At 40.1% G+C, this 12,001-nt stretch overlaps 1 protein-coding gene across 2 annotated transcripts in view; it reads left to right on the top strand.

The window, feature by feature from the left end:
- MTA3 (metastasis associated 1 family member 3) overlaps positions 1 to 12,001 on the top strand; it is a 190,028-nt gene that overhangs the window by 35,728 nt on the left and 142,299 nt on the right. For both annotated transcript variants that reach the window (XM_026652526.1, XM_026652525.1), the window contains exon 4: positions 1,204 to 1,330. In XM_026652526.1, coding sequence (XP_026508311.1) covers positions 1,204 to 1,330 — 127 coding nt within the window. The remainder of the gene's footprint in view (positions 1 to 1,203; positions 1,331 to 12,001) is intronic.

Below are 12,001 nucleotides of genomic sequence, written 5' to 3' on the forward strand. Positions count from 1 at the left end.
ATTGTTTTAATAAAATAAATTATTTTGATATTTAAAATTATGCCCTTTTTTCTTCTGTTTTATTAGAGCAGGGGTCGGCAACCTTTGGCATGCGGCCCATCAGGGTAATCCGCTGGCGGGCTGCGAGACATTTTGTTTAAGTTGACAGTCCGCAGGCACGGCCCCCCGCAGCTCCCAGTGGCCGCGGTTCGCTGTTCCTGGCCAACGGGAGCTGTGGGAAGCGGCGGCCAGCACGTCCTGCAGCTCCCATTGGCCGGGAACGGCGAACCGTGGCCACTGGGAGCTGCGGGGGGCTGTGCCTGCGGATGGTCAACATCAGAAAAATGTCTCGCGGCCTGCCAGCGGATTACCCTTAATGGGCCGTGTGCTGAAGATTGCCAACCCCTGTATTAGAGGGATACTGTCAACTTTTAAAACACAGTGTCACCTGAAAATAGTGTTATAGATTATTATAGCTGAAGTCAATTAGGGGTTTTAAATTTTTTCTCTGTGCAGTTTGTTTACATTGTGCATTTGACAGTACTTTGTTTATAGGCAGTTTTGCTATTTTGTTGACCGCATGCTCCTCCCCAGGCCCTGCTATGGTTTTACCAGTAACAGTAGCAGCAGAGCTGAAGCTGAACAGTAGTGACAGTGGGCAGCTGTGTGCATAAAGAGGAAAAGAAGGGGAAGGGAGGTGAAAGAGGAGTGGTAGTGTTGCCCTTGTGGCCATCTGAAAAAACTCCTAAGGACAAATAGAGGAACAGACAACATCCTTTTTAAAGGAATTAACTAACACATATAACAGTCGCTCTCAAACTTTTTTACTGGTGACCCCTTTCACACATCAAGCTGCTGAGTGTGACCCCCCCCCCCTTATAAATTAAAAACACTTTTTAATATATTTAACACTATTATAAATGCTGGAGGCAAAATGGGGTTTGGGGTGGAGGTTGACAGCTCGCGACCCCCCCATGTAATAACCTCGTAACCCCCCTGAGGGGTCCCAACCCCCAGTTTGAGAACCCCTGACATACAATATTTAAAAGCTTTCATCCCTAGTTATTAGAATGTTGTAAAACAGGTTGCCATTTTATACAATTGATGAAGAACTTTCTTTAGACTATCCAGGCAGGTTGCCTAGAGGGTTTTAAAAAAAAGTGAATGTCCACAACTGTATTACATAGCAAAGCTAATTTCTTCCTGTCTTCTATCCTTGTGCAGAAGAAGTTGAAGAAGAGTCTGAAACTACGAATGAGGCCGATTTGACTGATAAACAGAAACATCAGTTGAAACACAGAGAGCTCTTTCTTTCTCGCCAGTATGAGTCTCTTCCTGCAACACATATCAGGTAAGAAACTTAAAGAAAGCTTATTTTTTTTTGGTGGTTGCAATGGGTTGCCCATTCTACTCCACCCAGCGCAGCCACAGCCAGTTTGGAGCTCTAGACTTAATATGGCTGGGATTACAACCCTGAGCTGTTTGTGAGAGGACACAGACATTTCAAAAGAAATTTACTCCAACCTGTTTGTTACTAAACCTAAAAGACACAGTAGCTGGATTTGGCTAAATGTTGCAAGAGCATTTTTGCCATCCTATCCTTAGAGATCTTTTATATTTAAACAACCTTAAAACTTGTAACTTGGGGTTTTAATTTGACATGTTATCATGCTTCTACCCATACCTCCCTTCATTTTTAAATTGCTCTGACACTACTGCCGAGTAAAGCAGAAAAGAGTTGTAGTTGATTTCATACTGGAAAATGCTATGAGCATAGGTGCCCCCCCACTGATGAAGGGAGCTCTTTGTGTTTGTTGGGAGAGAGGATCTAAAAACTAGAAGGGATGCAGTGATAAAGAGACAACGAGCAAAGGCAAATGGAAGAGAAGGGGACAATTGTAGGCTGGTAATGCAAGGGAATTTTAGCTCTCACAGTACATCCAACCCAGTCTATCACTTGAGAAGTCATCAGTAGCTGGAAGCTCATCCACCTTGGTCAAAGGAAGTACTTTCCATTGCTTAAGAGAGGACGTTTGTGGCCTAGTGGATAGGACAGAGGACTGGCAGTTGAGTAGAACAAAAATCTTTCCCAGCTCTGTCACAGACTCACTGTACGACTTGATTAAGTCACTTAACCTCTGTACCTCCGTTTCTACATCTATGCGTTGTTCACACAGGAAGTTACACAGCACAGCAAGCTAGTAAAAGTACCTTTGTGCATTATAGCTTGATACACTGTACAGTGTACTAAGATAAACCACCAATGGCACTTTTAGTGCACGGTAAGCGTGTCCACACATGGAGTTACTGTGGAGTAGGTAGTGCGCTGTAAATTCACACCTAACTTGCTGCACCGTAACTCCCCCTGTAGACAAGCCCTATAAAATGGAAGTGATAATGCTTACTCAACTTTTCATCTAACTTTGAAATCTGTACATTAAAGTCACTCTTAAGTATTATTTATTACAAGAGACCTCCTGCTCTAGTAGAACAAATGACCTTTGTTCACCTGCTCCAGTGCAAAGATTGCTATAACATGAGGCGTAAGTAGAGTAGAACCTCACTAGCACACACCTCACTAGTCACCCTGTAAAAATATTACAGTATGCTGTAGCAATTACACAATATAGCACACATGCACAAAATGGTGAGTGCACTCTCATCTTACCAAACCTTAATTACTTTTAGCAGATACCTTCCTGAACAATTGCGTGTGCTGTAATGAATTTTCAAAATGAAACTACATTTGTCCAAATAAATAGACATAGTATTGCATTATCCTTGCTTTCAATTGTGCTTGTTAATTTACACAGTTCAAATTCCCAAGAGGGAAAATAATTGGTGGGGAAGTAGAAGACCCCTCTTCTTTGTCTCCCTCCCACCCCAGTAGCACTCAAAGAGCCAGAGTCTCAGGTAGTAAACATTGTCCTAGCTCCATTGAATGGAGCTATGCTGATTTAAACCACAAGAGGTTCTAGCCGTTCAAATGGGAGAGACATGTAGTACTGATGGGAGAGGAGAAATGATGCAATGAAATAAAGGTGGTAAATGCAGACAGAAGTTGGCAGGAGTAAGAAGATGAGCCCTACTCCCTTTGGAAGAAGAAAGAGGAGAAGTTAGAAGTGAGTAACTTAATTTTATTGGTGGACTTGCCTTTCTCAGTTGCTTTGGGTTCCCAGTCCTAATGCAGAGCTTGAAAATTTCCCAACACCTTCTCCCATGATGAAAACTGTCTGTGTTACTTTTCTTCCTTTAAATTACGAGCATAGCATTTCACAATGTTGAGCATGTACTATCTTTAATTGATTTACATTGGGAAAACAACTTTCTGGTTAAAAACTTTTAAATAATGTCACTGACTACACTTCTCTTGCTTTTGTTACACCTTTTTACCCTGCTTAGCTTCACTCTGTTTTGTTCCTTCATGGTGTAACATTTTTATTCTTAAATCACTGAAATGTGCTTTCTGCCTTAACTCTATTTTAACATTTTTTTTTTTGTTTTGGAATATAAATTATGTTTAATTTTCTTGAAATGTAAGTTTGGGGAGTGCTCTTGGAAGATTACAGACTTCGGGCCTGATTCTCATTTACGCTAAGCCCCCTTTATGCCCTGGTGGTAGCCTTAAAGTGGGTGTAACTTGAAGACTTTTGTCAGTTTGAAGTTAATGGAGTTACAGCAGTATAAAACTATTGTAAGTGAAAGGAGGCCTGCGGAGTTCAAAACTTGGATTTTTTATTCTCTCTATATTTGTCTGATTACAAATTAATTCAGACCATTTTTCTGAAGCAAAATAAAATAAGTGATAGCTGACCCCCCCCCCCCATTTTAATTTTTTTTAAAAGTTAGAACGGTTCAGTCATATAGACATGGCAGACCCAAAGAGCCATGTTTTACAAAGGGCTAGCCATTTAGTTAGGGCATGTCTCCACTGCAGTTAGACATCCAAGGCTGGCCCATGCCAGCTGGCCCAGGACAAGGGGCTATTTAATTGTGGTGTAAACGTTTGGGCTCGAGCTGCAGCCTGAAATCTGGGATCCTCCCACCTCTCAGTCCTAGAGCCCAGGTTCCAGCGTGAGCACAAATGTCTATATTGCAGGTAAACATGCATGGGCCAGCCACAAGTGTCTAATTGCAGTGTAGACATACCCTTAGTTACATTAAAGAAGACATACTGAGGGCTAACTTGGCCCTCCCTTTCTCACTGCAGTTCTAAACTCTAGTTTGATTTTGGTATTTATATGAATCCAAGAATGTTGAAGGGGAGGGGTAAATCATGCCTAACTGCATGTTGGTTAATTTGACCAGATAACCATAACAAGTTAGTTATTTGTCAAGCACTAGGCACACAGTATAAAAATAATGTCTAAATATCTAACCCTTTTCTAACAGGATTGTTTTTAAGATACCAACTTTATGCCGTATGATTGTCTTTTTCCCATGTGAAATGTTTTGGCTCAAATTAATTTTACTGTAAACTGAAAAGAGAATTTATTCTGTTTAAAACTATTATATGTCTGAGAGTTTAATATGGTAAACTATAGTTATTATATTACATTAGGTTTCTTTATTAACTTATAGGAAGCTTAATACCACAGCATCTGTCGTTTTCTTTACCATAATTTGGTCTGTTCAACCATGACATTTAAATTGGTCTTTCTGCTGGAATTGCTACCTAAGCACACATACTAGAAAATATCGTGTGTGTGTGTGCAGTGACTTCAGTAGAATATGATGTCTACAATGTTTATTGAATAAACAGAGTGTACTCTTCTGTTTTGTTCCTTCATGTGGTGTTTCTAACTTTCATTTCTTTATTTTATGTGATGTTCCTACACTTCAGTGTAACGTGTATGAAAAGGTTCAAATGGTTGACTATGTTTGCAGGTTAATTAACTATTTCATATGATTGATGCACAGGATTTACTTGCCTCTTGCTTGAAAAATTTTTTTTTTTATGGTCCCAAGAGTTAAGAGGAAATTGGGGAAGCCTGTATATGCTTAGGCTGTCTCAGGGGATTGAATTAATCTCTGAAACCATTTATAATTGCTCTCCAAACCTAAGTACTTAAAAATATTCCTTCACAACTATTTGAAGGAACATTGTTATTGCTATTAACTTATTCAGCAGTATGTATAGTACCTTTTTCATGGTCTTTGTTTGATTTGTACCTGCTAATAAATGTTCTGGTTCAGTTATAATTTCTTGCTGTAATGTTTGTTTGGCTTTTGTGTACCTCATCTCCTCAGAAGTCCCGGTTAAAATAAGGTTAGCATCTCTCAGGCTGCCCTGTACAACAATTAAAAACAAAAAAAAATCTTATAAGATGTAATGCAACAAGAGTTGTGTGGAGCCAAACAGGCTGCATATGGTTTGGGAATAGAAAAATGTTTTAAAACCAATGGGTGTTTGTGAGAACAAGATTTCAAACAAGCAAGCTTGCTGATCTAAATTTATTTTAGATCTTTTATTGGAAAATGTTAGTTAATTGATTGATAAATACAATTGTGTGTTTTTGTGTGGAGAAATCAATTTGGACAGAAGGGTAAAAATGATAATTCTCTTAATCACAGCTACATGAGACACAATTACCATGACTGTATCAGAAAGAAATCTGACAAGTTATTTACTGATCAATATTCTTCTAGGTCAATTCAGTAGTAGTTTTTATCTTTCTCCCACCCAGGCCGAAAACCAGTTGCTGTTTCTTGCTGTGATCCACGAGTCAGAATTTCGTAGATTTTTAAGGCCACAAGGGACCATTTTAATTATGTAGTCCGATCTCGTACCTAACAGGCCACAGAATTTCATGCAGCAGTTCTTGGATCAGTCCCAGCAACTTGTGATTGATTGAGAGTCATATCTTTTAGTGAGACATCCAGTCTTGATTTAAAGACTTTGAGGAATGGTGAACCACATCCTTTGATAACCTGTTCCAGTGCAGTCTCTTGTCACAGCAATAAACTAATTTTTTTTTCTGGATTTTGAGGATCTTAGTAAGGGAATGCTTGGGTATGCCTGTCCCCAGCTCACTTTGTGTGCTGGCCTGGGGGAGAGAGATTGTTTCAAGATGCTGCAGAATTGGCTGAGCACTGTGTTAGAGCTCTGAAATCAACATAGCTGACAAGTATTATTCAGCTCCACGTGTAACCTTTTATGCAAATTATTTAATGAACAAGTCTGCATATTTGCCAATAATTAACATATAACTAAATTTCATCTTAAATTTTTTTCATTGCATTAGTGCTGGTTAAAGGCGTTAGAAAATTAATTATTAATGTAATTGCAGTTCTGTCCCCTTTTGCATGTGCATTATGATAAAGTCTCTAATTATGTGATCACATACAATTTTTCTCATTTATGTGATCTACAGAATTTGAACCCAGGCTCTTCAAACTCACAGCACAGACCTCTTACACTTGAGCTGAAGAATCAGTTGATAGCAGAAGACTATGTTCTATATGGACCAGCCCTTTAGACAGGGTGCATACTTTGTCAGAAGGGCGAAACAACTATTTGTGAGACAGCAATGAAACCTTGAGTACCAGGATTCTTGGTTTCTATTCCTGATGGTAGTTGTTAGAGAAAAGGTTACAGATAGGATTTTTAAGCACATAGATATTCTACCTTCATTCTGAAAGATAATGTTGATGAGATGTAACTCTGTCATATTAGAGGCTCTGTCATATTATTCAGCTCTGTCTGAAGTGATATTGTGCAACCTCTCGGGTATCTTATTTGTGAATGGGTAGGCATATGAGCCCTTGATCAATAGAGCTTTGAGCTTCACAGAAATATCAGCAGCACTCAGGGAAAGAAAGCAGACAAGAACTCTTAGTTCCCAACTTGGTGTGCCATCACCAGGCCAAAGGGTATTTTGAGGAGGAGAATCTCTCTCTCTCTCTCCACCCTTTCTTACTCTCCCCCCCCCAATGTATGTGAGTTTCATCCAAGATTCAGGCAGTCATGGCAGTGTTGCCAAATGGGTGAATGTCACATTAGGTCTGTGACACTTGGCAAGTCTGTGTCAGGCAACTACCTTCAGAGCAATTGGGAGCAGCGCATGATGTAAAAGGAGGAATCACAGAGGGATGATGCATGATAATAGCAGTGGTAGGTGGTTGAGGAGGGAGTAACCTAATTGTCCCTGTAAGATACTAGTGGCTGTAAATTGTACTGATCTTTGTTTGTCTTGCTCACTGGAGTATGCACAAGCAGTTACTCTTTAAATGAGTATAGGCGCTAGTGTATCCCTATTGGAGGCACTAGGTGAGGGTTGAGGCTCTTTGGCTGAGAAGTGCAGAGATGAATGAGGAAGCTAGCGCTGCTACTTACTTTCCTATTGACAAAGAACTTCATGTGCCAAGGCTGGCAATCTTTTATGGAAGTGTACTTCACTTATAAGTGCTTTGTTTTTTAAGAGCTGATTAAGAAGATGAGGGAAGTTTAACATGTTCACAAAATATTTGTAAACTTTAACCTAGTGCGACATGGGGAAAAAATTGCAAAGAATCTAACCGCTGAGATAGTTCAGTTCTTATTTTTTATTCAAAGTTTTTGCGCAAAAACCAAGTACACTGAATTCATTATAGTTCAGTTCTGAAATTATGTTTACACTTAAAGTTTTCATTTTCAGCCTCTAATGTTTTCTTATCCTCTGTCTCAACTCTAGTCAGCCCTGCAGCTCAGGCAGAGTTCCCCAGATTCCTCAGGAATTGTACTTATAAACACATTGTGCCTTGTTTTATTAGACTTTTTGTCTCCTGGGCAGACAAAAATAACATTGGTTAGTTCCACTCGAGGCATGTCAGACAATGCACTGTCTATAGCTATGTATATACAAACACATGTCGAGGTTATAAATTACAGAGAGGTACATGCTAAATTTTAGATATCATAAATTAATTTGTCACGTGTTTGATTATGTAATGTTTTCTGTGCAGTATCCATCTCCTCAGGAGTTACACCAGCATTCAGACCCTGAGAGTTGCTTCCATCAACTTGCAGAGAAACATTCTTCCTAAATGTGGAATTTCCTCCCCCATTTAAAAACTTTGGCCTGAGACCCAGGACAGGCAAGACAGAGGGTATACTGCAGATAGCAAAAATGTGGTTTTAAAGTCACAACATCTCATGACCTACAGTATAATCTTGTGATTGCCAATCTTGGCACTCACATTTAGCCCTCGAAGGGTTCAGTATAGAGGTTAAAGCTGTGACATTTTTAGGTATAGAAAAGTTATTTTAGGTCACTTTTAGAAGTCTTTGAACCATGATTTTGGGCTGTTCCGGGGGACCAGATGGTTCCTGGTACAATTTCAGCAGCTGTCAGGGGCTCTCTAAGTTACATCAGCCTGTCCCTAGCCTAAGGCTGTCTTCTTCAGTACCTGTTTGTGCTGCTCCAACCCCTTTACCTGATGTAAAAGGGCTGGAGCGAGGGTGAGAATCTTATGTATTGTAACGTAGGTACCTGACTCAATTTACAGGCAGAGGGATATGAAAAATAGTCTTTAAAAAAATCTCTGAAATGTAAAATATTTTTTCTTCAACACATGTGACACGTACACAAATCATGAAGGTTTGATGTGGTATCAAGTTTTTATTGGCACTTACATGGGATGATGTGCATTACTTATAAGTGGCATGGCCATCCGAAGATCAAACTGATAAATCCACACCCCTCATGTATTTGATATATATATATATATATATATGTGTGTGTGTGTATTTATATTGCTTGCTGAATGGTAGCAATTTCAGGGTTTGGAATGGGTCACTTGCAGGGCTATATACAAATAATTCAACTTGTAGAAACTCCAGCCAATCACACCACTGTATCCAGCTCCCAAAAAGAGTTTCCTTCTGTAAACCTGGGTATGTCTATCCTTAGCTCTCCGTACACTGTTCCTCAGTCCTGCCTGTTCCCTGAACCTCACCTGGTAAACTTACAGCAAACAGCTAAGATCCAGTTTACACTACAAACTGGAACTACACTATAACCAGTACAGGAGACAATGGTGTTAATACATGGTTGCACAAGCCTATATGGTGGTTTGAAATTAGAACATGTGACTTCTGATCTTCTAATTTAGTGAGCACTTCACTAGACCCTTTTGTTTGCTAGTGTATCTAAATTATTATTTAGAGTGACAGCTGAAGTTAGAGGTGCTGAACTGAATTGTTGGGACAAAGAAAGCAGTGGTTTGCATATGTAAGCAAAGTAAACTATTATTGAGTAATGCAAGGTCTTTTTTATCTGTAGCTTTTAAAGGTAACTTGCAGGACTAAGGTCCTTCCACCCGGGGAATATTTTACTTTCATCTAAACTGTGTATGGTGCCCCTCCTTGCTACACTGATGGGAGCCATGTAAATGCTAACAACATATAAAATGAATGGTATGGGCCAAATTCTGCCCTGGGATAGCTTGCACAACTCCCTTTGAGTACACAATGGCCACTGATTTCAAAGACAGAATTTGGTCTTTACTGTATCCTTCTGTAACATGGAGATTTTTTGGTGGTATGCCCCTCTTGACTATTTTCTAATCTGAAACCAGACCAGTTCTACATAAGACTGAGCCTTTGATTTTTCAAAGTGAAGGCTGGAGAGAGAGAGAAGCTGGAAAATCCATATCTTCTTGTATACATATACTCAGATACTTGCACTTACTAGTTCATTTGGACATACATAATTTGATTCCCTGTGCATTCTATTTTTAAAATTCTTTTGATCAAAAATAAATTAATTAGATAGTCCCCAGTTTACTCATCTTATTTTGGCCCCAGACATAGCTCACACTTACACAATTTTGCACCCTGGCTTTGATATGCATGTCTAGACAGTGATTGTTGAGTTTCTGTGGATACACAAATCCCAATAGTATTCAGCCATCAAGTGTGAGAGACTTATTCTACAATATTTCAGGCAGCAGAATAAACTACTGTTGTTTTAATTACTATCCAGCCAAATATAAACCAATTACAGTGCAAATCATCGCACCATCACTTTTGAGTGTCAGTTGAAATTTAAAAATTTAGCGTTCACTAATGATTCTGTTATATTAGCTAAGAAAAATCATAATATTGGCAACACAGTGGCAGTTGGGAACAGTTGGCAACTGTTTTGGGTATTCTATGTATTTTTTTTCTCTTTGCTTTTACATTTTAATTGAATAATGGTTTGTGCTCCAAATGCAAATATGCCTTCAATCTGTAGCTCCCCATTATTTGTAATATGGCCTCTGGCATGTGTCTCCAACAATAAGCGGTAGCCCAAGCCCCTTAAACTGGGTTTGAAATAATGATGCATAAGCATGTTTGCCATTGGTTTCCCTGTAATTATTGATCCAGCATCATGTGACCTATGGGTGCTCTGCAGACACCACTGTCTCCACAGATCAGGAATCACTTTTGCAGTTGGCTGATAAATGAAGGGCTGTTTGAAAGGGATAAGGACTAGTTCAGAGTGCATTATTGCCAAAGAGCTTAAGTGAGTCAAACTCTTCAGAAGTGATGTCAGATCCCATCCAGTCTTCTGCCAGACATGGTTAAGAACATAAGAACAGCCGTACTGGGTCAGACCAAAGGTCCATCCAGCCCAGTATCCTGTCTACCGACAGTGGCCAATGCCAGGTGCCCCAGAGGGAGAGAACCTAACAGGTAATGATCAAGTGACCTCTCTCCTGCCGTCCATCACCACCCTCTGACAAACAGAGGCTAGGGACACCATTCCTTACCCATCCTGGCTAATAGCCATTAATGGACTTAACCTCCATGAATTTATCCAGTTTTCTTTTAAACCCTGCTATAGTCCTAGCCTTCACAACCTCCTCAGGCAAGGAGTTCCACAAGTTGACTGTGGGCTGTGTGAAGAAGAACTTCCTTTTATTTGTTTTAAACCTGCTGCCCACTAATTTCTTTTGGTGGCCCCTAGTTCTTATATTATGGGAACAAGTAAATAACTTTTCCTTATTCACTTTCTCCACACCACTCATGATTTTATGTACCTCTATCACATCCCCCCCTAGTCTCCTCTTTACCAAGCTGAAAAGTCCTAGCCTTTTTAATCTTTCCTCATATGGGACCCATTCCAAACCCCTAATCATTTTAGTTGTCCTTCTCTGAACCTTTTCTAATGCCAGTATATCTTTTTTGAGATGAGGGGACCACATCTGTACGTAGTATTCAAGATGTGGGCGTACCATGGATTTATATAAGGGCAATAAGATATTCTCCGTCTTATTCTCTATCCCTTTTTGAATGATTCCTAACATCCTGTTTGCTTTTTTGACTGCCACTGCACACTGCGTGGACACTTTCAGAGAACTATCCATGATGACTCCAAGATCTCTTTCCTGATTAGTTGTAGCTAAATTAGCCCCCATCATATTGTATGTATAGTTGGGGTTATTTTTTCCAATGTGCATTACTTTACATTTATCCACATTAAATTTCATTTGCCATTTTGTTGCCCAATCACTTAGTTTTGTGAGATCTTTTTGAAGTTCTTCACAGTCTGCTTTGGTCTTAACTATCTTGAGCAGTTTAGTATCATCTGCAAACTTTGCCACCTCACTGTTTACCCCTTTCTCCAGATCATTTATGAATAAGTTGAATAGGATTGGCCCAGAACATAGAGCCCCCGGGCTTTTAGAGTCCTTCAGCCCATGTAATTTGTTGTCCGTCTGCTCCACATACAGAGCCTTGCAGGGAGTAGGAGACCATCCCCTATTGGCCTGCTTTGACTTCGTGGCTGGGGCCGTGAATGGGGATCAGTGCTGGCTCGTCGCCGGCGGGGCACTATGCACCGATGCCGCGGTGCTGGGTGCCGAGTCGGACCTTTGCTCCGGGGCTGGAGTGAGCGCCGACTCCATCAGGAGTGCTTTGAGTCTGATCTCACGCTCTTTCTTAGTCCTAGGTTTAAAGGATTTGCAGATTCAACACTTATCACTTATGTGCCCTTCACTAAGGTACCTGAGACAGCTACTATGCGGATCGCTCATGGGCATGGGCCATTTGCAG

The sequence above is a fragment of the Terrapene carolina genome, unplaced genomic scaffold, assembly GCF_002925995.2.
Source record: "Terrapene carolina triunguis isolate 2854851 unplaced genomic scaffold, T_m_triunguis-2.0 Scaffold120, whole genome shotgun sequence".
Classification (NCBI taxonomy): domain Eukaryota; kingdom Metazoa; phylum Chordata; order Testudines; family Emydidae; genus Terrapene; species Terrapene triunguis.